General features: G+C 42.6%; 1 protein-coding gene across 4 annotated transcripts in view; it reads right to left on the reverse strand.

Annotated features, from left to right (window-relative positions):
* The window catches only part of LOC138952934 (pecanex-like protein 1), a 53,550-nt gene extending 26,400 nt beyond the window's left edge, over positions 1-27,150 (reverse strand). For 2 of the 4 annotated variants that reach the window (XM_070324688.1, XM_070324687.1), the window contains exons 1-20: positions 26,914-27,150; positions 22,709-22,893; positions 22,016-22,113; positions 19,935-20,030; positions 19,109-19,424; positions 17,972-18,687; positions 17,236-17,535; positions 16,891-17,028; positions 15,614-15,664; positions 13,871-14,060; positions 7,585-7,736; positions 6,742-6,835; positions 6,116-6,281; positions 5,194-5,372; positions 4,246-4,399; positions 3,099-3,131; positions 2,595-2,766; positions 1,884-1,994; positions 1,435-1,526; positions 956-1,095 (exon numbers count right to left, since the gene is read on the reverse strand). In XM_070324688.1, the coding sequence (XP_070180789.1) occupies positions 956-1,095; positions 1,435-1,526; positions 1,884-1,994; positions 2,595-2,766; positions 3,099-3,131; positions 4,246-4,399; positions 5,194-5,372; positions 6,116-6,281; positions 6,742-6,835; positions 7,585-7,736; positions 13,871-14,060; positions 15,614-15,664; positions 16,891-17,028; positions 17,236-17,535; positions 17,972-18,687; positions 19,109-19,424; positions 19,935-20,030; positions 22,016-22,113; positions 22,709-22,893; positions 26,914-27,066 (3,536 nt within the window). In that variant the 5' untranslated portion in view covers positions 27,067-27,150. The remainder of the gene's footprint in view (positions 1-955; positions 1,096-1,434; positions 1,527-1,883; positions 1,995-2,594; positions 2,767-3,098; positions 3,132-4,245; positions 4,400-5,193; positions 5,373-6,115; positions 6,282-6,741; positions 6,836-7,584; positions 7,737-13,870; positions 14,061-15,613; positions 15,665-16,890; positions 17,029-17,235; positions 17,536-17,971; positions 18,688-19,108; positions 19,425-19,934; positions 20,031-22,015; positions 22,114-22,708; positions 22,894-26,913) is intronic. The other 2 variants (XM_070324690.1, XM_070324689.1) reach the window with 2 other exon arrangements.
* Between the last annotated feature and the right edge of the window lie 51 nt (positions 27,151-27,201).

A 27,201-nucleotide genomic window follows, 5' to 3' on the forward strand; every position in this document is an offset into this window, starting at 1 on the left:
CATAGGCAATGCGGGTTTTGTTTTAACTGACTTTCTTCTCGGCTCAACTGCACACAAAGTTTTGGATATATCAAGAATTGTCACGTTGAAGAGAAAACAGTCCTGGTTTAAACAAAACTTTATTCCATTTTTATCATGACAAAAACAATACATGGTTTTTAGGATAACTATTAACTAGGATAACAGAAAACAGTCTTCAAGCAAAACTGGCTGAGAGAAGTTTCCTTTCCAACTGAACGTCAGCCTTTTCCAGGGAAGCAAGTCTTGAATACATTCAACCATATAAAGAGGAATGAGTGAAAGCAAGGGTCACTGAAAACACTCAGACTGTCTCACAATCACATTTAACACACTGTGTCACTGTATCTTGTTCGTCACCATGTCGTCAGTTGTTTTCTAGCTTTATGCCTTAAATCCCTCCCCCAACATGCCAATTTACCAATTCATTTCCTAGCTGTTGATTTCCTGTCTCAACTTCCTTCCCACAGGTACTCACCACACCATGCTTCTTTCTCTGTAGATTGTACCGACTCTTGACGCACTAGATGCTACTCAAATTGTCTGTTTGCCATCTTAAACATTTCTTTTTAACCATTTTTTAGCTCAAAAAGATGTTATATGTTATATGAAGTCTTATATCGCGCGCGTATCTCCAGAGTCGGACTCAAGGCGCAGGGATCTATTCATACTCCCGCGCATTCATGTCCCTTAAACAGTCTAATAATTAAGTATTTGATCCAACATCTCAGCTCAAATAGTCTTTCAAGTACAACTCAGGTGAAATGTTCAACAACTTGTCTAGCTGAAGATCATGCGACAACCAGTCAGTCCTGTGCTATACCTCAAGCTTGTTTTGTAACCTCTACTAAAATATGTGACGTCAGAGAAACGGTTTTACATGCTACATCAAGCAAATAAAATCACGCCATTATACGAGCAGTGCATTGTTACTGACCAGAGAACCGAGGGGTCGCTGGCGCTGCGACTGAGATGGTAGGACAGGGCCACCATCAGCCCACACAGGATGGAAAACAGGACGTTCTGTGCCGCCTCGTGGCTGATTTCACCTGTGCACGGGTACTCACTGCCTATGCCCTGAAAAAAAAGACACATTCTTTTATCACCTCCCACAGGCAAACTGCTGAAGATTGATGTAAGCAAGCATTTAGAAATTGACAAATATACAACCGTCAGTGAGAAACACTAAAAATAAAGAAAGCACAAATAGGGCCAACCAACCCTTGAGACTCTTGAAGAACAACATTTTAAAAATATGCGGGAGATAAATCTGGATCTGGTGTGTGCATACAAAAATATAAATATTGCAATATTCTTGAATAACTGTCCAATGCAATTTATTCTCCCACTTTTGATCATGTTCATAACTTACCATGGTCTTAATGATTTGATTTGTTCTGTAATGTGGATGCTCACCTCTAATGCCCCATAGGCAAGGCCGAACAAAATGACGACTGACAGAATGCTGCGGCACACACCGTATGTTGATGCAACCAGGCTCGTTGAAGCTGAAAGAAAAATACACAGATCATAAAAACTACTTTGTAAATGCTTACGCTCAAAAAAAGATTTATTTAAAAAGCTAAACTTACATAAAAGTTACCATTTCTAAGTTCAAATAAAACTTCTAACGAAAAGCCTGCTTCTGGTTACAATATTCACATTTATCTTCTCAGCCAAAACTTCCTCCAAATAATAAGTCTTAATGCTTTCTTTCAAATGTAACATGCCTATATCTTTAGCACAAAAGACTGATTTATTCCAAAGAATATGATTATCGCAAGAAAAAAAATCAATACTTGAAGAGCTGTTAGTGGTGATAGGGGAGTGAGGATTTAAAAAGATTTAAAAACAGAAATGCTCACCATTGCCCCCAAAGACATGCATGTCGACTTGTTCAAAGATGTACATGAGAAATGTGTTGACCTGAGGTAGCAGACCCACCGTGAACAGCAGTGGAAAACACAAGATGAACACTGAAATAAAACAACAACACTATCAGAAAGAAAGACAAGTTTCTCTATCCTCCATGAACAGCAGTGGAAAACACAAGATGAACACTGAAATAAAACAACAACACTATCAGAAAAAAGACAAGTTTCTCTATCCTCCATGAACAGCAGTGAAAAACACAAGACGAACACTGAAATAAAACAACAACACTATCAGAAAGAAAGACAAGTTTCTCTCTCCATTCGGATATACTCATCTCATATTCATTCATCTTATCTGTGGCTGAAAGGAGCAACACAAAAGCAGGAATGTAATCACAGGAAAAAGCAGAGCACTCGCATCTTAGAGCAAGCGCTCATACAATATACCCAAAAAGGTAGCCTTTCGCTTACTGTGAAGAAAAACTGAATAGCTGCAGCAGGGAGTCAAATGTCACTACTTTCTGGATACAAATGATTTGACACACATTACAGCCGCAGCAGTCCTTTGTTTTAACTGATTTTCCATCGAAAAGACACACATTATCTTTAGGGGCCTGAACAAAGAATACATCACTCGAACTGCATCTGCTCATGTATGCTTTCACAGGTCAAAGCTGGAAGAAACACTTGACTAGCACCTACCTAAAAGAAAGTCTCTGGCAAAGACGAGCGACTGCTGTGTGGTGAAGGGCAGCCCATACAGATAGATTGGCGCCGGCATCATGGACTCTCTGGCATGGTCCAGCACCAGCACCAGCCCACAGCACACACAGAAGTAAAATGGACGGCTAAACACTATCAGACGGTTGTAACCCTGCAAAAACACGAAGGTAACCATTGTACAACTTGACTTCAATGTCACTAGATAAAGCACATTGTTCTGAAAAATCCACCCAAACTTTCATGTTCTGTATGGATCAGGCATTGTCATAATGAAGTTAGTTTAGTATACAGCAATGACACAATGAAGAAAAAGAGAACTGAACTACACACACACACACACACACACACACACACACACACACACACACACACACACTTGAGCCACACAGTGAAAAAAGAAAAGAATGATACAATATAACTTGTCTGAATACCCTCTCTCTTCAATTATCAGCTCCACAAGTATAATGACACCAGACTACTCACATGCATTGGGGAAGCTGCATCTGGTTGGACACTCTGAAGAACACAAAAACATTTTTTATATTTTACATGACAACTCATGCCTCACATCACACAACACATTACAATGTACAACGAATATCTCCCAACATCACACAGTTTTAGCAATCTTGGACACACAAACACATAATATGTGAGTCTTATTACATGTGCATTTCAATGACAAAAAACAACAACAAAACAGGCTGTACTTCCCTTTACTTGATTCTTGTATTCATCTTTCCTTATTTTAATTTTTGGCTCACGTAAGTGTAGCCTATGCGATGCTAACTTTTGTCTGTCTGTGCATGTGTATGTGTGTGTGTGTGTGTGTGTGTGTGTATGTGATAGAAACTTTAACATTTGACTGAACACCGAAATACTAATTTTACCTGGTTATTATCCAAGCAACAGCTTCAAAGTATTGAAGCAATGATCAACATTTCGTCGGCACGTATGTAGTTAAAGTGTGTATCCAAAGAAAACGGGTGGTGGGGGGTTTTGGGGGGGTAAAAACAGCTGACTGGTTTGTGTCGTGTATGGTATGTAGACCAGGTCAGGGGTCAAGGTTAGGTCAGATCGCGTGAAGGATTGTGGTATAGATACAGTTATCACCGAGCTGCAGTTCGCCGATTCGGAGAACACGATTTCACATTGTTCGGTTTCGTAGCTCCAGAAAAATAGATAAAGAAGATACCAAAGGAGATTTCCTACAGGTTAATCTGCACAGCGTGTTTCCAGTGTTTGCGCGAGGAAGCGCTGTCGAAAGCGCAGTGTCGATCTGGCCATCTGGCAGTCGTGTCCCCGTAAGTACTAAAAAGAAGGCTACAGACAGACAGATCTAGATCTAGTGTCTCGCACTCTTGCACCGTATCACTTATGCTTACTGTTTCTTTCTTTCTTTATTTGGTGTTTAACGTCGTTTTCAACCGTTCAAGGTTATATCGCGACGGTATGCTTACTGTGTGTGTGTATGTGTGACGGAGTGATTGAGTTTGTGTTACTGTTTGTCGATTTCTTACGTGAGCCGTGAAGGCTTCGCCTCTTGTTTGATTTGTTATGGAAGACGTCTGTTTCTTTTAAGTTAAATACTTTCACTTGTACCAGATCTAAGACTCCACAGTGCACAGACCTTGAGCAAGCAGTACTGGCAGCCAGCCATGATGAAGCAGAAGAAGAAGATCCACAGGTCGTGGTAAAAGTTGGCTGTCAACACCAGGGCTCCCAAAGCACCCACAACTATCGCCATGAGGATGGCAACACTGGACTCTATCAATGACAAGTTTCTGAAAAGAAAAAACAAACATGAAAAGTGTGTCAAGTGTAGTTCCAGTACCCTCGAAGAATACTCATAGACTTACTGGCTGAAAATGATTGACAGGCTTCTGCCATGAAATGTATTGTGTTACAAATAATAGATACACTGCTCCCTACTCCCCCTCCCCCCCCCCCCCCCCCCTCCCCAAATAACACTGACTTGAATGCAGTCTTTCTGCTCATTGAAGTAAACTCAACCAGAAAAGTTCAAACTGAATGCATTGTAAAGAGACAAAAACTGCCAGCAAAACAAGCGAAGCTTGGAGTACTCTTTGTTCCCCAAGTACTCAAGAGGGAAAAACTAGCTGATGCTTTTAACGGACTTAAAGGCAAGCAAGTATTGAAATAAAGACAGAATGGAAGCAAAACATTTTTTTTTTTTTAAACTGAAGATATCAGCAAACAGACCATGGAAACATAGTGACAACAGAGTGAAAGTAGACCCAGCACAAAGGGAGCAAGATAATTTTTGAGAGAGAGAGAGAGAGAGAGAGAGAGAGAGAGAGAGAGAGAGAGAGAGAGAGAGAGAGAGAGAGAGAAAAAAAGAGAGAGACAGACATAGAGAGAGTGTGAGAGAGTGATGGAGAGAGAGAGAGAGAGAGAGAGAGAGAGAGAGAGAAAAAAAGAGAGAGACAGACATAGAGAGAGTGTGAGAGAGTGATGGAGAGAGAGAGAGAGAGAGAGAGAGAGAGAGAGAGAGAGAGAGAGAGAGAGAGAGACAAAGACAAGAGAGAGAGACAGACAGAGACAACAGCTGCCATACCTGTCGAGGAGTGCTAACAGGGCCAGCCTGTCAAAGCGAACCTTGAGGAAGTTCTCCTTGTTCCACCAAAGCTTGTAGAAGTGTTTGGGTTTGTCTGTGTGGTGGGTGTTTGCGTGTGTTGTGTCGCTGTCTGTGGAACACTCAGACTGCCCCATGGTGCGATTCCGCTCCAGCAGCGCCTGGAACCAACAATCCTGATGACTTCTATACTGAGTCAACACATCCACAACAGCAAATCCTCCCATAATACCGCTACATCATATTTTGTTTGTTTGTTTGCTTAAAGCCCAGCCGACCACGAAGGGCCATATCAGGGCGGTGCTGCTTTGACATATAACGTGCGCCACACACAAGACAGAAGTCGCAGCACAGGCTTCATGTCTCACCCAGTCACATTATTCTGACACCGGACCAACCAGTCCTAGCTCTAACCCCATAATGCCAGACGCCAGGCGGAGCAGCCACTAGATTGCCAATTTTAAAGTCTTAGGTATGACCCGGCCAGGGTTCGAACCCACGACCTCCCGATCACGGGGCGGACGCCTTACCACTAGGCCAACCGTGCCGGTGCTACATCATATACATGTAATTATAACATCTCCCACCCCCCAACTTAATTAAAACCCATGAAATAAAACAAACAAAAACCTTTGGATACATATTAAAGTAAACCACTGAAAAACGTTAACTGAGCTATCTTCCTTTAGTTTTAATCTGCCTTCAGGTAGCCCATAAATACATCACTGTACACATGCACTGACAGACGGAGAGACAGAAGGACAGGCAGATATGTAAAACCAACTCACTACACAGTATACACGAAAGTTTGCTCTATACAAATACCGTATGTACTTAACAGCTATGTTAATACCAATCACTTCTGAATTCCACAACCACCACTTGGCTCTCATCCTCCACATACCTGTACATAAGACTGCAGAATGTTTTGCGTAGCCCTGCGGTCGAGAGGTATGGGAAACTGCTCTCTTTGGTTGTTGCTGAGAGGTGCGCTACTTCTCTGCTCTGTGTCTGACTTCGGTGTCTCTACCATGTCCGTAGACCCTGATTCTGTAGAGGTTACCGACCACCTGAACAGCCAAAGTGAGCAAGTCAATTATGGAGAACATCCATGAAGATGTATGTGCTACCCTTGAGAATGTACACTAAACTTCAATCAAACACAGCAGAACACTACACTTTGATCAAACACAACAGCATAACAACCAAATATGTTTTATTTTTCAAGCAGTCCTTTCCTGTCACCAGACTGACCCGACTCAAAAATTAGTACGCTGCAGCCCTTAAAACGCAGTATCTGTCAAACCAAAACGTTTACATATCTAAACAGAACATCAGCCCCTTGTTACTTCAACATGTTCCATGTAACACAATCTTTAAAAACAATGAAATAAGGGAAAAAAACAAAGTTGGAAAAAGGTGTAGACAAAACAAAACAAAAACTGCAAAAAATAAAGAAATCTCTCCTTATGAATGATATCATAACATCATGTCCGATTTCAATGTCTTTTTAATCGTGTGAATTCTCACTTGTCAGAGAGGGATTCATTCCAAGGCTCAGGCTCCACGATGCCGGTAGCAACCCCAGCACTGTTCTCGCCAAAAGAATAGGACATCCACACTCCTGGCGAAACAGCAAATATGCCATATTTTATTCACTTTCATTTCTACCCCCCCCCCCCCCCCCCCCACCAAGCAATAAAATAAAAATAAAAGAATAAAAAATAAAGACTGTAAGTTTTCAAGACTAAACTCGCGTTAAAATAGTCCACAGAACTTCCAACAAAAACACTATGTTAATGCACACCTGAGTAAATTTGACTTCTACAAGTCCTGCTAAAATTCAATAGACAACCAAAAGCGAAGGTCCCTTAGGGTTGGGGGTGAGGAAGGTGTGGCTTGGGGGAGGGAAAAGCAAGCTAGGCGCAGTGTCAATCAGATCTATGTACAGCAAGATGACACACGTTTCTTAAGTGCAGTGGTCATAAAAGAGTCATACTCAAAAATGGAGAGCGCTGACAGCCAAGAAATGGAAAAGAGTTGAGAGCTACTGTCCCAGCTGAGTGGAGAAGAATAAAAGGCAGGAAGTCAATGAGAACAGTCAAGATGTAAAATCAAGAAGATCATAATGTTCAGGTTAAAAAAAAAAATTCTGGCATATACCCACATGCATGCATGTGCACAAGCACACACATACAATGTGCATGTGCACACGTTCATGTGTGCACATAGCCACACCCACACACATTCTCTCACTTGGAATCTCTAACTTTGCTTACTGAACCTTAATTTCTTTTTAACCTTAATATTTTTAATATTGTTTCACCAAAATTAACAGAAACACCATCCATCTCGAGAACCTTCCTTACATACCTGATTCATCCTGAAACCAGTGTATGGCTCCATCCGTGGTGTCATCATGGGAAACAGCCAGATGCCCGCCTGTTCCCGCCACCATGTTGGACAGAACAGCAATTGGTGGAGAATCTTTTCTCCTCTTAGGCGGCCGTCGTGTGCGCTTCCGCCTGAAATATACATAGATACTCAGGATATGTGTGTCAGTGTAAAATCAAAAATTTTAGTAATAAATTTTTATTTGATTAATATACTTACCAACTCACATATAGCAATTTACCTCAGTTTAGTGCTAGGACGCTTGTACGCATCACCTTGGTAACAAGGGAAGCAACCCTAAAAAAGAACGGCCTTGACCTTTTAAAGGGCCACGTGACCAGGGTCACTTCCCGTGTGCGTGCGCATAAAGCGACGCCATGTTATCATTCCCTTTGCAGCGATTTAAAAACCGCCTTTCTTTTTTTATATATATAGCGGGGTAGGAGGGAGGGACTCAGATATGTGAGTTGGTAAGTATATTAATCAAATGAAAATGTATTACTAAAATTTTTGATTAAATTACATATACTCTACCAACTCACATATAGCAGATTGCTACTATAGGTGGTGGGAAGAAAACTCACTTTAAGAAGAAGGCAAAACTTGCCCCGCCACTACCATAGCTGGTAGAGCGTTACTCCCATCCTGACGCTGGCTGGCAACGTCGCGCAGGTAATAATTCAGGAATATGTCCTCCGACCTCCAAAAGGAGGAGTCCAGGACTTCAGGAAATCTTTCTGATTTTAGCACCCACTTAGATATGTCCTTATCCCTCTTTGTGTTCAAAGACGATAAAGGTAGTTTTTGATAATGAATTTTAACTCCTTTTGTTAAACAGGAAAGAGCAAGTGATCTAACTGGACAGATTCATATGTATCCGAATCCAGTGGCGAGGATCCAACAAAGAGGAGTAACTTAGACCATCAGAGATGGTTGCCCTGGCTTCTGAACCCTGGCCAGAAGACTGGCCGGAAAAAGAGTGAAATAGAGCGCCTGTAATGGAAACTATGTCTCCTGGTAAGCCAGAGAGTGCAAGAAACTCACTACCTCTGCTTGCTGTACCTAGAAGTAAAAAAGGGAGAGCATTTCGCTCGTCAGGTTTATGAAGGCTAGCGGACTGTAGCAGTTCGAAATCTGAGGAGCTAGAAAATCCAGCACCAAAAAGACTCGGACTTGCCCTGCTGTGACCCTTTTGTTTATGAACCCTATCTAGCATATGGTCTCTCTGCTAAAGAGAGACCTGTAATCTCACAGTGCGAGCTAAGTAAGTCACACTGATAAGATTAGGAAGAAAAAAATTCCTAACTCCGGTAAGACCTAGTAGTAGGTCCATGTTCTATCTCGCCCAGTCTGGACAGAGAAAAAGATGGAAGTTCTGAGTGTCAATCAAGCACCAAAGAAGACAACCGTTGTCCTCCATGGCTACGGGAGTGGTATCAGTGCAAACTATATACCCGTGTCCCCAAGTGGTGGCTTGAAAGAAAGGGAGAGCGAAACTACGGTGAAACCGAAAGTGGACCCCTCGTGTGAGCAAAGTACTGCTGATAGTAAAGGACAGTACCATTAGCTGAAGCCCAAAAGCCGCAGCTTGCATGTTAAAAAGATTGCCGGCCGGGCCCGTGTACCAAACGGTCACCCATCCCGTATTAACCGGGCCCGATGCTCTTTAACCTCAGTGGTCGGACGCGACCGTGTTGCTGCCTCAGGCTATAAACAAGAAAATCTATGCCTTGGCTGCAAGGAGGAGGGTATACTTTCCCTGTTGCAAAAGCAGGGGTGAAAAAGACGGGAGTATTGAAAACCTCGTTGCTTGTTAGTTCTGTGTTAATCCAGCCCGCAATGGGGAATGACACGTGCGGTTATCAGTAACCTGATCCGCTCGCGGACCATACTCCTATCAATCCCCGTCCCGAAAGAGGGGTGAGAGAGCGTCTTATGATTTTCCCCTTCCCGAAGACTGTATGGCATCTTCAAGGGAAGAGAATTAGCTTTGGAAAAGAGGTGGCTTCTGTTAAAGGAGGCCGCTGTATAGCCAAGGTTTCGTTTACTGAAACTTCAAGTGCTGGTAACCTGAAGTTGGAAACCCACTGAGGGTAAAAGGCAAGTAGAACCTTCCTCTGCCTTTGTGTGGAAGAGACTCATTGAGCTTAATCCAGAGGAAAAGAGGGATATCCGAGGCAAAGCCGGAAGTCTATACCATCTGTACGGTGACGAGTGCGACGTCACTTGGATGGCTTAGCCGAGGAGGCTTACAATTTTGACAAGGCGGAAAACTGAATATACTACTCTGCAATGTAGGAGAGGACTCCTAGCACATTGTACAGTTGCAAAAAACCCGGGGGCCGCCGCTGGGAAGACTACAGTAAGAGTGTAGTTTGTTCCGCGGTAGAGAAAACCCCTATGGAACGTAATGCCAAAGTAGAATCATTTAACCAAAGGTAAGTGTTTCTATCTGTTATTGTCAAAAACATAAACTTTCACTATCTTTTGCGTGTGGGAAAAGAAAATCCCCAAATGCGAAAAAAGCAAACTTAGTGCCGAACGTAAGAGTAGCCACATAGTGGTGTTCTAAGTTCTGTTCCAAACACTAACTGTGAATCGCTGAAAACTTCAGAAGAATTGAGATTCCTTCATGTTGTCCGGCAAAAGTTACTGATGTGCGACTGTGAAGCCGTTTATCTTTAAACAAAGAGGCTTGTACGTCTGAGGCTAGCCATAAGCTGTCTGACGTAGGGGCCCAGTTGCAAGAAAAGGAGTAGCGAACGCTTTAGGCGGAACGGAGCTACCTGAAGGGGTAGTCTTTGCATAAAAAAGTTCCGTCTGAAAGGTAAAGGACAAAGGCTCGGTAAACCAAAGGTTTTTTAGGCAGAATGTGCACGGTCTGTTAGTTGGCCATGCTCTGGGGAGCTGATGGAAAACCACAGTTAAAACCCTATAAGAAAGCCCGCGAATCCGTAAACCAAAAACGTGTTCTGCGTTTACCGCTTGACTTGTTTTTCGCAGCTTTGACGAACACTGGTGGAACTCAGCGCAGCTTTGACGAACACTGGTGGAACTCAGCGCAGCTTTAACGAACACTGGTGGAACTCAGCGCAGCTTTGACGAACACTGGTGGAACTCAGCGCAGCTTTGACGAACACTGGTGGAACTCAGCGCAATTTTGACGAACACTGGTGGAACTCAGCGCAGCTTTGACGAACACTGGTGGAACTCAGCGCAGCTTTGATGAACACTGGTGGAACTCAGCGCAGCTTTGACGAACACTGGTGGAACTCAGCGCAGCTTTGACGAACACTGGTGGAACTCAGCGCAGCTTTGACGAACACTGGTGGAACTCAGTGCAGCTTTGACGAACACTGGTGGAACTCAGCGCAGCTTTGACGAACACTGGTGGAACTCAGCGCAGCTTCATCCGAGAAAGCGGAAATGGAGAGGTATGCAACATCATAAGTGGAAGTACATACTCTCAATGTAGCCTAAGCCAGAGGGTGCTTGACCCTAAGTGTGCTTGCCTAGCTTTCCCGGTATCTTGCCTCGTTAGAGGCAGTGGGAGGAAAACTGCAGCAGTTTTAGGTCTCGTGCCCGTAAATGGGGAGGTTTGCAACGTAGCGTAGACGTGCAAAACGACCCCCTGCTGAACACAGAAAATAGTTGAGTCCGCAGTAGCTCCGTCTCTTCCTTGCCACATGGGAGGAAGAGGGTAGTGATCGAGCTAAAACAGCTTCCGTCCCAGAGGGCGGAAAAAGTGACATAAGAAAAGACGCCTACCGCGGACGATCAACCTATCTCGACTGCAGATGTGAACCAAAATTGAGCGTTAAACCGCCTCGCAGATCTCTTCCTCTCCAATGGAGTAGGAAGTGTACCCCCAGACATCTGAAAACTGAGGGAGGAACTGATGGTAACCATGGCCACTCCCCTGCTGTAGCAAATACCTGCCCGTTTCTTCTAAGGACAAAAGAGTAGATTCCGAACACGGAAAAAGCTCTTTCCCTATTGTAACCATCTTCCCGGAGCGAAGCTAACTCCAGAGTAACAGAAGTGTAGCCCGCGGAAGTGCAAACGAGTCGAAAAGGTTGACTAACTGACTGTTAAGCATAAACTTCCGGCCAGCTTGAACAGCGGAAGTCAGTTGCTGAGAGGAAGAAAGCAAAGTCGCTACATCGTTCTCCACCACATCTTTCCGAAACTCAAACGGAACAAGAGAGGTAGAAATAGATCTCGAGAGAGCTCTTTGGATTGTCTCCGACAAGGATGACAGTTCCAGCAAAGACCTGCCCGTTTCCTTTAAGGACAAAAGATTAAGTTCTGAACACGGAACAGCTCTGTCCTTACTGTACCCGTCTTCCTGGAGAGAAGCTAATTCCGAAGTCACCGGAAGTGTAGCCCGCGGAAGAGCAAACGAGTCAATAAGGTTGACCGACTGAGAGTTCAACGTAAACTTCCTGCCAGCATGGGCAGCGGAAGTCGGTTGTTGAGAGGAAGAAAGCCAAGGCTTGACCACATCCGGAGCAGCACTATGTGCTACCAAAAGCGGCACAGTAACACCACTCATATTGGCATGAGACTTGGTCTTGCCCAAGACCCGTGACATCTCGTAAGCAACGGATGGAGATTCCCGAAAACGAAAGAAGTGAGAATCATCTTCCGGAAAACGGAAATCTCCCAAAGCCGAAGGTGGCGGAACGGACACACCTTCCGGAGACACCACCCCTTTCTCGAAATAGTGAAAAGCCACTTTAGCTGCAGACGCGGCAAGCGCGTGAGTCAGCTTGGATGGTAACCTGAAACTGCTGCTGCCCGAAGGCCGGAAGCTGAGATTGTTGTGTCGCCGCCAACTCGTATGCGGAAGGGGACAACAACAACAGATCCCTTCGCGTTTCCGGGTCCCTTCCCTGCTCTACCCGACCGCGAGAATGAAAGGTAATAGGCACTTTCTCCGGTAAACGCGCTTCACGTTGGCGGGAGAACCCCGCTACTGGTGAAGCATAAATACCTTTTTGGCCGGAGTGGCCAGAAGAAGCAGCACGCCAGGGAACCCCTCCATCGCCGGGAGACTGACAAGCGTGAACGTCAGCCTTTGTCACAGTCGCCGAGGGGGGAACCTTAACCCTGGCGAGAGAAGAAGAATCTCTCACCCCCTGCGGTAAAGAGAGAAAACTCCTCCCGCGTGGACTTGAGATCCGCAGACAGCACGTTGAATTGCGCGCTCAGTCACAAAATAGAAGAAACCTCAGGAGAAAACAATGGGGTTACTACAAGCAACATCCGAGCCCTCTCCGCCGACAGAGTAGGCATGGTGGCGGGGGGAAGCAAAGAGGAGGGGGGTGCATTAATCTGTACGTCGAACGATTTCGAAGAAGTAGGATCAAAAAGCTTAACACTAGATGGTTTAGGCTTTCTATAACTTTACTTAGGCGAGTGCTCAGCAGCTGCCTGCTTCATTAAGCTCTTCTTCTTGCCGCTGTAAGTCAACTTGTTTATCAAAACAAAAACAAAGACGGCAAACTCAGGCAAAGACGCACAGACCGAACAAATTACAACAGTAAAATTTGGAATTATCTCACCCAAAACAGCCGTAGGTAGAGAGAGTGGTCGGGAACCAAGGTGAACAGTCTCTGCTAAGTAAACAGCAGAACCGTGAGCTAAAAAGCTCGAGCGTATTCAGCACATGTCCACCGCATGTAAACGCTTGGAAAGGAATGATAACATGGCGTCGCTTTATGCGCACGCACACGGGAAGTGACCCCGGTCACGTGGCCCTTTAAAGGGTCAAGGCCGTTCTTTTTTAGGGTTGCTTCCCTTGTTACCAAGGTGATGCGTACAAGCGTCCTAGCACTAAACTGAGGTAAATTGCTATATGTGAGTTGGTAGAGTATATGTAATTTAATGTGGATACATTTACTTTAATGAAGCAAACAAACACATACACACACACAACACACACATGAATGAGCGCACGCAAGCACACACACAGAGTAGTTATGACAAAAATAGCAATCCAAATACAATTCAAACACATTTAAATAATGAAAATGTGTAATAAAAGTATCAAGATTCTTAAAACACTCACAAAATATCATCTTCACATCCATTTCACATATAATTCATACTACAATTACAAAACTGTGGCAGTAATTTGTAAACCTCTCCCCCCTCATTTCTGAGAATAACAAATAGCTTTTCTATGACGCTACTTCAATAAATAGCTCCAAGCACCAAAACAACGAAACCAATTTGTACCAACACAAAAAGCACCACCCACCTTCCTTTCTTGGTGGCACCGGCTTCTGGCTCGGCCTTGTCGCTGGGGCCGCCTGGAAGAAGGGCACATAACTCGGTTGGAATGGGAGCCTTGGACTCTTCCTGGGTATCGAGCAGAGCCGGGGAGGTCTTAGCCCGCCCCCCAGACCTGCTGCCACGCCCCGGCCCCCGGTCTTCAGAGCAAGCTTTGGCTAGAAGGGGGAGGGCAGGGCAGCTAGTCACCACTGTGCTCTTTTTGTGTGTCTTTTTTCACATTTTTTGAGCATGTGTTTGGGGTGAGTGCAGTGACACCTGCTAAGAGCATTGCACCACTTTTCTCAAGATATAAACGTTATATTAGATATTGTGGTTTACTATAAAGAGGGTACGCATAATTTTTCAATATGTATCCCTGGAATTTCATTTTTGAATTTTTTTGTGTCTTGAATGAATGCATTTCACAACCATGATTATATCAGGAATTTTGGCACCAGAAACATGGCTAAGGTCTTGCTGAGATTAATATTACACACCCATTCATCACTGTTGATACAGCTTTGCAAAAACACTTCAGTTTTAGGAACTCTCAATAAAAGCTACTTTGAGTAATACCTTTAGGATTTGAATTAGCAGTGTGTGAAACAAAACCCCACAGATGTCTCTAAGTTATGCGGAAAAAAAACCATGACTGAAAACAGAGACTGTCTGAATAAAGGCTGCTCACAGCAAGTGTCACTGTAAAACAGAAGTATGCCAGCAAGTGTGTATAAAAAGCAAATCAAGCCACAGAGAAAAAGGTTCAGATAGAGAGAGAAAAAGAGAGAAAAAAAGGAGATTTTGTTGAAAGGCCACAAAGAGAATTCCAAACATCATAAAGGGGAAACAGATCAAACTTTGTACAGACAGAACTATGTCCTACTAGACCTGAAGAAAAATGTAACATGATTCAATGCAAGTAATGTCTAATACCAAACTGAAAGCAAAACAAAAGTCATCTGATTTACCATTGACAAAACTCCTTTATCTAAACAAAAGGTGTTTATGAACATTTCAAAACCTGAAGCACAAAAAAAAACCTGTCTTTTCACCGCCACTCTCTAATCACTGATAACAAATGAAACAAACAGGGAATTTGGAGAAAAAAACTGTTAAAAAAAACCACACACTACAGAAACTGATTTAAAAAAAAAAGAAGACTGCTGTAAAAACAGTCTTTTCATTATAAATTCTGTATATCTAATAATAAAATAAAAAACCCAAAAAAGAACATAGAATGAACTAGGAAAATATAGAAAATGAAAAGAAAATGGAAATAATGAAGAAAGAAAATGTATGTACAAGTACACTGCACAGAGGCAGAGTAAGAAGCCAAAGCGACAGGAGGGGCTCTCAGATAAGCAGCACAATCGGACTCCTAAATTTATAACTTCCTCCCCTTCTCTCCACCTGCCTCATTATCTTTCAATCCTTAACTTTCTAACTCAGGTATTTACATGACTCATAAAAATCAAATGTTTAGATGCTAGCTCAGACATAGTTTGATTCCCACTCTTAAATCATTCCTACAGCAGTAATACCAGGCTACCATAGCTGTTAAGAAAATTAAGAACAAAGAAAATACAAAATTATGAACTTAAATTGGCATCTTTACTATGCACAAGCAAGAAATCCAAATCTTTGATATAGCCCTGCACTCAACTTGAAGAATCTATTTAAAGTAACACTAATGTATACTAGCAGACACAAGATGTTGTGAAAGTCTTACTTTCTCCTCCTTTTTCCCTGTGAGGCTCCTCGTAGCCTGCTGTGTGACTCTCTGTAAATGCACAGCAATCATTTGTACTTGAAATACACCAGATAATATTCAGCATGCTATATCTTTAGTTTCTTATACATTGAATATCCTTTGTGCAAAAAAAGCGAATGACTGTTTCTACCATACCAATTAGTTGGAAGCAATGTAATTAAGAAACAGCCAATATCAAAAATGCTCTTTAACTCATTGTCTCCCAGGTACGGATATATCCGTACCCACTCATATGGCTCTATCTAACCTGGTACGGATATATCCGTACACACAGTCACTTCAGTCGCTTCCTGTAACGTCGATCAAACGCCTTTCTTTCTTTATTTGGTGTTTAACGTCGTTTTCAACCACGAAGGTTATATCGCGACGGGGAAAGGGGGGGAGATGGGATAAAGCCACTTGTTAATTGTTTCTTGTTCACAAAAGCACTAATCAAAAAATTGCTCCAGGGGCTTGCAACGTAGAACAATATATTACCTTACTGGGAGAATGCAAGTTTCCAGTACAAAGGACTTAACATTTCTTACATACTGCTTGACTAAAATCTTTACAAACATTGACTATATTCTATACAAGAAACACTTAACAAGGGTAAAAGGAGAAACAGAATCCGTTAGTCGCCTCTTATGACATGCTGGGGAGCATCGGGTAAATTCTTCCCCCTAACCCGCGGGGGGTATCTAACGCCTGCATTCCATCGTGTTGATACACAGTGCCTACACAGTTACTACAATTTCTGAGTGACCTGCTGCAGCACAGCTGGTCTCGGCTAAAAAAAAAAACTTGGTCAACATAGGTAGGGTAGAAAGTGTTAAGAAGCTCTGCTAAAACTGGCGACAGGAACTTGCATACTTCTAGCCATGTAGTGGTACTTGTCAAGAGAGGACATCCTTTGGACTAACTGAGTGCCCCTTTGTGGCAGACGTCCTTTTATTCAAGGCATAATTTAGTTAAATTAACCGACCAGCAGACCATACTGTCAAATTAATTTGGAGATGTCTTCTAATCAACAGACCCTACATTATAGGTACAGATGTAAGTTGATGGGTGCCATGTGCAACACCTCAGTTCAACAACATACAATAATACCTTCATGCTAATCTCATAAACTTTATTGATTAAAGCAACACATGACAAAAACAAGGAGAAACAGAAGCAAAAGTAGACAAACAAAAGAACAAACAATGAAGACATTTTAAAAGGCACACATACACCAGCAGTTATCCAAAACTTACTTTTTAATCGGACAAGCTTGGAGAGTTGTTTGAGTTCTTCCGAGTACTCATCAGGGTCGCAGAGAATTTCAATTATTTTCCGACGGATTTCTTCCGGATCTGAGAGATCGGTGGACCCTGGACTAGTTGACAGGACTTCTGCAAACAGACAGACAAAAAGAGATCAATGATTCAGAAAGATATTAAGATACAAAAATCCACACAGAGCTGTAAAAACAGCATACAGAGGCATACTAACAGAAACATAACAGACACAGAATGCAACACACTGCACACAGCGTACATCCTTGTGCATGCATGAAAAACATACCTCACTGACAATAAATTAAAGTAACAACATCTCACCTGACTGACTCCTGTTCCTCCCCGACGGCAATGGAACCACAGCAGTTGATGATGACGGGCCAGAGTGCTCAGCTCTGGTCGAGGAGGGGGGCTGCATGGAATGATGTTTGTAGCGTTTGGGAATGGCTCCTTTACTGCGCATCAGTTCCAGTTCGTCAGCTGAGGGGCTGGAAGGGGTGGTGGTGCACTCCAGCCCAACCAGAGGCTGGTAGCTACTCATGGGAGGTGGGTCTGCCGGAGAGCTGAGGTCGTAGGAACTCTCCGCTTCGTTGGTGATGGTGCTGGTGGAATCTGTCATGTCTACAAGGGAAAGGACTAGGATGGTATCGTCAGCATGACTTTGGCAACACAAATATTTGCTGCTGCAAAACTGTTAGAAATTCATATGTAGGAACACTTGTAACATAAGTTGGATTTTAGTCATGTTTGTTCAACATCATACGTTCTATTTGTTATTGAGCAATTTCAGAAAAAGTCGAGAATGAATATTTTGTTGTTGTTTTTTCATTTCAAATTAAACTGTTCCTGTAAGTGTAAAGAGTTCTGAGCACAGATTGTCTGGGCACTGTTTTTAATTCATATCACAACAATCCTTGTTTTAAATGTTAACCTTATATGACATCATACTTCTATGTCAAACAAAAACATCTTATTCTGTTGCAAAGTGGCAATAAAAAGGCAAACCCATCCACAAGCTAAACCATCAACATTAGCTAAGGACAAAGAATCATCTTACCTGAGTTAAGAGAATCACTGTCGGTGTGGAACAGGTGGTGAATTGCTCTGGCATCATCTGCAGTGTGTTGCCGTTGCCGCCTATCTCTGATCACCATATCACCGTTAACCCCCACCCCTCCTACTGCCCCCACGACGCTCACCATCCCTATCCCACCCCTACCCGAATCCTGCTGCACCGCACTCCTACACGTCCTTTGTAACATAGTATCTTCAGAAAGAACAGGTTTGTGTGCAGGAGAGCCTTGCACTTTGTCCACCAGAGTGGAGCCAGAGTCTGTGGTCCTGCCACTCCCAGGGCGAGACAGCCCCAGGTCACCCACGTCGGTGATCCAGGGAATCCCCATGGGCACTTCACCAGAGCTCAGCTCTGACATGTCGCTGCCGCTGGAGTGACGCTGATGCTGCCGTTCCTGCTCCTGCTTCTGCTCCGTTTCCTTGTAGGACAGAGCCGACAGGGAGAGAGAACGTAAGATTTTCATGCGCTCTGATCTGGTGGGCATGGGCGAGTCCCTCCTCGGTTTGGTTGGAGAGATGGCGTGAGCAGCTTGCCTCGAGTCAGAGACGGAAAAAGCCCTGCCTTTGTTCTTGATCCTAAAGCCCCCCTCTCGGTGAATCTTGCGCCTGACCCTTGGCCGACTTGACTGGTCATTGGAGCTGGACACGATGAGACTGTCACTGCTGGGACGGTGCACAGTGCCCGATTCTATCATGTATCTGGAAAGAATAGGTAGCATGATGAACAGATACAATTTTAACAAACAGTTCTATCCCATATTCCTCAGGAGCTAGGACATACACACACAGATCATTCCTTGACACCAGTTTTTTCACACAAATGGGGACGCTCTTTTGTGTAATATTTTGAATTTTGTAAACTGATAATGAAACTGTTGCGCTTGTAATTTGTCAACTGGCTCTACTCTGCGTACTGCAGTGAAGGCAGTTTCAAATCTGTAATGACAAGGCTGAGTCAGAGAAACTTTTCTTAATTTCTCCTCCTGCCTTGACCAGAGATCCAACCTTCAACTAGAGCAACCCTTAACCAATGTACTAACCACTAGGCTATGACCCTGTCCGATGAGCTCTCAGAACAAACTCTGTGCAAGGCTCACCCCACAAACAAACAAGTTCTCACCTGTTGGAGTGGTAAGGCTTGAACCTCTGTGGCATAGTCATGTGGAAGGGCTGCTTGGGGAAGCTGGTGCCCAACATGGGTGAGCTGCTGGTCTCCAAGGCGCTCACCGCTCTCCTCACTGGCTTGCGCTCTCGCCGAGCTCTGAGTCGTGGAATGTGGTCAGGGGAGAGATCAGAGTCGCTTTCCTCCTTGAAAGTTTTGACACGAGTACCGGCACCAGCACCAGACCGATGGGGGAGAACCTCGATGTCAGCCTGGGTGGTGATGGTCAGAGGAATGTCTTGGCCCTGGGACCAAGTGGTGGAATTTCCCGTGTCTGTTCCAATAAAGAATAAAACATCAACAAAACTCAATGCAATACAAGTCCTCAGCTGGAGTGCAGCCAGATCAGTTCCTGTGGATACTACTTAGACTTAGTCCACGCACCTTCAGTAAACTGAGTAATGTTACAAATACAATATGCAATAATATCTTCAACAGAGCCTCTCAGCTCAAGTGGAATACTCCAGGTACAATACAACAACAGGACAGCTGGCAACTTTATTTGACTGGACACAGCAGTGGTCATTTCAAGCATGTTCCAGAACTCCTTCCCTTCCCTTATACCGCCTCCCCCTTTGTCATAATAAGCAAAAAGAACAAGACAAAAGAGGTACAAAAATTTCACAAAAAGGCAGAGAAGAAGAGGAGGAGGGAGTAGGCGAGAAAACAATCACTGAACAAGAAATTAGGCAAAAAGTAAAGTGTAACTGTTTTTTAAGATGTCCACCCAGAGAGATTAATGATTACATGTACAACTACAAGCAGTAACTAAACAAAGGTTTACCATTCAAACTACTGTCTGGGCTGCAGTCTTCTAACTGATTTCCTGATGCATCAAATACCAGCTCTCCATCCTCTATCTCTGCCAAAGGGGCTAAACCTGCAACCATATCATTTTGGAAAACATTTTTGTTGAGAGGAGTGAAGTATGAATGGCCTTTGGGTTAACTTGCCTGCTTCTGTTCTTTTTTTCATCATGTTCTGTTGTCTGCGTTTTAAGATATTTTTATGAACTTTTTTACATGTATGTACTCTTAAAATTTAAATACAGCATGATCTACTGTATGTGTCAGCACTTTAAGTAGAGCACGTTACTAATATGCATTGAAGCTGGGGGTGTTATAACAAGTACTATATATATTTATCAGACTCTGAACTGCAGTCCTCAAAATGGTGTCTCAATACTATACCATTTTAATCAAAACACGATGCAAAACAAAATCATACATTACACAAAACTGCCCAAGGAACTTCTGATACTGCACCCCATAATTGCAGTTACCTTACTTATAGGTATAGATAAATGGATATATAACAGCTGACTTGCTAAAAAGTACATGGTAGGTTCAGTGATTTACTGCTCTGAGTTTTGAGTACAGATGATCTCGTAATTTAAAACAAGCCTTTGAGCAAATATGAAATCCATAAGCCCAACAATATCAAATCAAGGATACCATATAATATATATAACAAATATTGTACGCAATAATTAACAACTGGTCAAATGTAATGAATGCCTACTGACCTTTGGCAAAATACAGTACAGATTGTTTATCATCTACTTAACAAATCAGTTACAAATTGCAAAATCTGCTTCCTCCATTTTTTGGCTCACGAAGTGTAGCCTATGCGATCGTAACTTTGTCTGTCTGTGCGTTTGTGCGTGTGTGTGTGCGTGTGTGTGTGCGTGTGTGTGTATGTCTGTGGTAGAAACTTTAACATTTCCGAGTCTATGTGTGAGTGGTTATCCAAGACTATGGATAAAGCTCGCATAAGATTACGTCACGGTCAAAAGTGTTTGACGTCAATTAATGCATCATGACGGCATGCCTCCCTGTAGTCTTTCTCTCTCGCGTGGTGTGTGTGGTCTCGGTCATTGTTATTTTGAGCGGGCCGAGACTATTTGGCAGTCGTGTCCCTGTAAGTAGGCTACATGCAGACAGACAGATCTAGATCTAGTGTCTCTCTTTCTTGCACAGTGTCACCTAAGCTTACTGTGTGTGTGGGTGTGTATGTGTGACGGAGTGATTGAGTTTGTGTTACTGTTTGTCTATTTCTTACGTGAGCCTTGAAGGCTTCGCCTCTTGTTAAATACTAGTTTGCAAAAGGAACGCAATCTCCTTTTCTTGATTTTGCGCTTTAAAAATACCGATCTCAGTTAAAAAGATGCAAATATTAGGTACAAAATCACATAAATGTAAATAAAAATTTCAATTTAGACCCTAAAGCCGAGTTTCAACCATGAAACTCTTTGTCAAAAAACAAAAACAAAACAAAAAGCACAAAAAATACATTCTCTGTGCTTTCGGCAAGTCTGTTAGTGTTACACTTTACTTCTTTTTCTATCCAAAAACTAATCAGCCAATCAACCCACACGTACCAACTACAACAACTGAAACGTTGGTTCAAAATTCACATGCAAAGAAATCAGAGCCAAACTTGTATGCAATCCTTCTGTGAAATACACCATCCAGGATATACTCACAGAATTACAAACAAAAACGAAAGCATGCTTAAAGAATAGATTTGAGTGGGCCACAGCAAGTGCTTCTCGATTAAGATGAAATGGAAGGCATTAACCATCTCTGAACAGAAAACAGGTGCCAGACAAACCCTGGAATACTGACGTAGCCATTGAAATCCTGTCCTTTGTAAGGGTGACTGCCAGTTACAAGCTTCCCTGCGGGTCTTTGAAAACACCAAAATAACATGAACTCAAAAATCCAACTGTCACAGAAGTAGGTTTTGGTAATGTTACAAACTTACTGTTTTTTGCCAATTGATGACTGTGAAGTCTACGAGGATTTTGTGGACGCATTTCTTCTACAACCTCAAATGGAAGCTTAAGCATTCCTGGAATCTCACCGTGAACTTTTCCCTCGCGCTTGTCAAGCTTATCATCTGTTTTGTGGTCACCAGCAGCCGACAGTGTAGTCATTTCATAACATTCACCCTTCTCGCTCCTGCAAATTGTCAATGCACACAGTTCACACACGAGTTTGTTCAAAATCTACCAACTGCATGTATCATAATCATTACCAGTATATGTTACATATTCCATTTTCCAGACCTTACTTATTAGAGACTCGATCAGGTCATATGGACATGTTTTTTTAATTTTCATACAAGATGTTCAATCTTTGACTCTTTGAATTTGAACAAACATTCCATCTATTTAGCTAGTAATTGTAAATGAAGACTATGACACAAAAGATATGTATCCATGTACAACTTACCCCTTATGAAAACCCCAGTCTTAAAGAAAGAAATGATCGCATCACTTGTACCAGGAAGTTATAACAGCCAGATCATTACCATTTAATTATGATCATACACTATTCATATGCATCTCAAACAAAAGAACATCAACATTGTCATACATGTTTTTTAGAAGGCACTCCTGCCCATACGTTAACCATGGTCACAGTATACATCATCCCATATATGTTTCATTAAAAGATCATTATCATTTTTCCAGCAGCAGTTCGAGCTTGTTTGCCAACATGTACTTGTATAATCATGCCCATGCAGTCTCAAACAAACACTGATCATTATCACCTGTTCTCTGACGTCTTCCCAATCTCGTCAACAGATTCATGATTGTCAGACTTGACGTCCTCCTCCACCAATTCGCCTGTGTTGAACACATGGTGCAGCTTGAAGTTGAAGATTTTAACCAATGTAAACACAACACCTACAGTTCCACAGTAGAGACCCCAAACCAGCACGCTTGGAACCAAAGTCTGAAAGTGTAAAAAAAAGTAAACACTAGCAGTAAACATTTTCCTTTTTTTGTTGGTAGTAGCCCTAATTATATAATAATAACATAGTTAAAATGATATGATTTGTGCAAAGGGCAGCATACTAATATAATGAACCTGAATCTGTTGTGAACAATCTTAAACACAAACCTAGGGACACAGACAAGGGCTTTATATGCCATGAATATTTTGATTGGCAAAGGCTACACGCACTCCGAGTGTATACATGATCAATAGGTCTGTGTACACTCCGACGATGAAAAATGAAAAGCTCTGTTTCAACTCCAAGCCAATGAAATGCGCCCTTACAAGTCGTTAGGAAGGAGCCAATGAAAACCAATCTGATGTACTGACTTAAGCCATCTATTTTTTGGAGTGCACACTCACATAGTACATTGTCACCACTTCCCCACCTTTTTCAGAATGTTTTCTTGGAGTTGGATAATTCTTTGAATTTGCGATTTTCCAACATCAAGACTTTTTGCAATCGCGATGGCAGTTTCTCCCTTTTTGTGTCTGTTCACAACATTCACTCGATTTTCGAGAGTTAAATATTTTCTTTTCTTTGTAGACGCCATGTCGATCTCCACTGCTCTTCTGTCCAAAGACTGTCTATTCTGACTGAATTGAACGGTGTGTGTTGGTCACGTGAGTTTGTTTTCTCGATGATTGGTTTGTGATGTTTACTCAGCCCACCCAACCATCACACCTCTCAGCGGTTAATTAGTGCCTTTGCTTACGCAAGACGGTTATAACTGGTTATAACCGGTTTGTCAGTGATGCGTTACGCTGACTGAGTCTTGGCTTTGTCTGACAAAGTCGTTACACAAGCTGTTAGGTCGGTCCTTAGACGTTAGAGCGGGGTGGTCGCTACACTGGTGACAACTATATAAGGAAACACATCGGTTAAAAAAAAAAGGGTCGTTGTGGCGGGGTAGTCCTTAAAGAGGGGGGTCGTTGTGAGGGGTTCCACTGTATACAACCACTTCTTGGTCGATACACACTCCAAGTGTGTTCTAAACTCCGACAATAAACTGCCGTGTAGCATCAGTTATTATGTTTATGTCTTTAATTGTTATTATGTGTGTTTGTCCCTAGCAAAGTAGTATACTTTGATACTATGAATCGAAATTGAATCGTTCCTTCGCACAATGGTGTCGAATGACACTCTGAGTTGATGCTGTTCTCTGATCTTTTATGTGCACTCCGAGAATGTAATCTATGTTACAGTAAAGGCCGTGCAGCATCAGATTGTTTTTGTTTTTTTGTACTCTGATAGTGATAATCAACTGCTCTGCGTTCCTATCGCAAAGTGGTGTCGAATGTCAAATTCGCTTCGCGAACGGAAGTTAACGTCAGAGTGTATACAGGGGGCAGACTCTTGTATACACTCGGAGTGCGTGTAGCCAGTGCGATTTTGATGTGTGTGTGTGTGTGTGTCTCTCTCTCTCTCTCTCTGAATATGGTGTCCACCACCAAAATTTAAGCAGGATCTTGTTTCACTTAAAATTGTCGCCTAGCTTGGGTGGACAACTACCCAATCATTTGTCCTAATTCAACCACACAACACATGAAGAGACATCTCTTTATAACGTTGATACCATACCTGTTAAGTCTTACGTTTTTCGCGTAATTCTTACTTTACTTTACTTTACTTTATTTGGTGTTTAACGTCGTTTTCAACCACGAAGGTTATATCGCGACGGGGAAAGGGGGGGGAGATGGGATAGAGCCACTTGTTAATTGTTTCTTGTTCACAAAAGCACCAATCAAAAAATCGCTCCAGGGGCCTGCAACGTAGTACAATATACCACCCTACTGGGAGAATGCAAGTTTCCAGTACAAAGGACCCAACATTTCTCACATACTGCCTGACCAAAATCTTCACAAACACTGACCATATTCTATACAAGAAACACTCAACAAGGGCAAAAGGAGAAACAGAACCCGTTAGTCGCCTCCTACAACATGCTGGGGAGCATCGGGTAAATTCTTCCCCCTAACCCGCGGGGGGTGCGTAATTCTTACGGAATTTTGATGTTTTTGAAGTCTTACGGCGTATGCCGAAGATCTTACGGTTTTTACAAAACAATTTGGTCAAATAAAAAAAGATCGCAAAGGTTCGTCCGAGAACAAAGCAACAGCTACAAAACTCTCGCGGTAACTGATCCGGCGGAAGTACAAGGCAACGCGCATGTGCACACCGTCAGCGAGATCTGACCGACCTCAAATTAAAGCAGTTACATGTACTATTGTTGTTGTTCTCGGTATCTTCAAGGTATTTTCTCATGTTGTGCGTAGTTTTAAGCCATAGAAATGAAACTAAGGGAGTTGTGATGCATTTTCGAAGAGCTCGCGATCGAAAGCAAAAGGAGCCGGATTTCTGTCACATCCAATCATGTCGGACTTGTTTTTAGAACACGCGCCCTAAATGGCGGGGTAAAAAGGGTCATACACGTAAAATTCCACATGTGCAAAACACGAGTGTACGTGGGAGTTTCAGCCCACGAACGCAGAAGAAGAAGAAGAAGAAGAACACGCGCGACCTCAAACTAAAGCATTTACATGTCATATTTTTGTTGTTCTAGTATATATGTACACAGTATTTTCTCACGTTGTACCAAGTGTGAAGCCATATAAATAAAAATAAGGGCGTTGTGATGCATTTTCGAAGAGGTAGAGAGCGAAAGTTAGCACCGGATGTTTGTCACAACCGATCATAATCATATACGACTTGTTTTTAGAATATGCGCGACCTCAAACTAAAGCATTTACATGTCATATTTTTGTTGATCTGGTATTTGTCCTTGATTGTTGCGACACACATACATGTATGAGTTTCTGGCTTGTAGCTTGTGTGTTTTACATGTTCTGTTTGGCTAAAATGTTCTCTTTTACACATTGTGGTGGGGGTTTCCATTCATGATTGAATCACTGTGCTCAATGAATGAATGTTGTTAAAACACACTTGCCTTGTGCCTTTACTATCATGTGGTGTTTTTGTGCATTCTGGTAACATTTTTGTGAGGGGTGTAAATGTGTGACTGCCAGGTTGGACGTGTGCCGTCTTTGTACAAGTTTAGGTGATTCTCGGTACAATTTACATTTAACCATGCTTTGCATTTCAAAATTACATAAAACAGTGCAGTTCAGTGTTGAAAAAGTTTTTTTTTGATTATGGGTGAAATAAGGCTGATTTCTTCTTCTTGTTTTTGTGTGTGTATGTGTGCATGTATTTAGTTCTTGTGGTGATTAATCTAACGACTTCTGCAGTTTTGCACGTTGTCTTATGCTTTTTGGTGCAAACTTATGGTTTTGCAGGGGTTCACATCCACGTCCGACATCGGACATCCACGGATATTTTTTCCAAATGTCCTAAACATTTTTCATGCAAGAGGACATATGTCCTATTGTTTTTGTCACAAAGTGGTCATTGTCCAATTATGCTTTCATTTGATCTGGACATTGTCAGTACTTTCCAATTTACAGTAATTTGATTTGCTATTTTATGGATGTTTTGCGAAGCGATGTGTCTCTCCAAGCAGACGAAACCATGCTGTTTGTGTACGTTTTGTTGCGAGAAAAAGGTCCTATTCATTTATTTTTGTTCGGGACAAATGTCCTAGATCACTTTTGCATTGTCCAGGACATTTGTCCTATAATATGCCACCTCTCATGGATGTGAGCCCCTGGTTTTGTGAGCAAAATCTTGTGGTGAGAGTCCACAAGAGCTTGACAGGTATGTGATACAGTTTTGTCTGGATAAAAACAGTCGAAATGGTTACATCACTGGATACCATTACCAACAGTTACTGGGATTGATCTTATCGTCTGCTAGTGTGCTACTGCTAGTCGTCCTGTTGGACAGCTGTACAGTGTTAAATGACGCTGTTTACTTCAACAGTCCAATGCTGCTTTTAATTCGCTCGGAAAAACAACCCTGTAGTGTAAAAAGACAACTATTTAAATCAAATGCTACACTGAGGATGCTAGCAAGCTTACCAGGTAGAGAACGAAAGGAAATGCCAGCAGGAACATCCATAGGTAGAGGTGTACAGTGTTGCAAAACACATTATGCTGGGGGTCATAGAACCACCCTCCTGTCAAGGATGCCCAGATTCCTTGACGGAGGATGTCTAAAATATGGGACCCCATCGATGCTCTCCTACAAGTATCATCTAGCAAGTAAATAACATTCGTGTCCTATTTTCACATTCAGGAACCGAGCAGCCATTGCTGCTCTCGACTAATTGCATTCTCCACGAGTAAACACGAGAACTGTCCATCTCT

The sequence above is a fragment of the Littorina saxatilis genome, linkage group LG17, assembly GCF_037325665.1.
Source record: "Littorina saxatilis isolate snail1 linkage group LG17, US_GU_Lsax_2.0, whole genome shotgun sequence".
In the NCBI taxonomy this organism is placed as follows: domain Eukaryota; kingdom Metazoa; phylum Mollusca; class Gastropoda; order Littorinimorpha; family Littorinidae; genus Littorina; species Littorina saxatilis.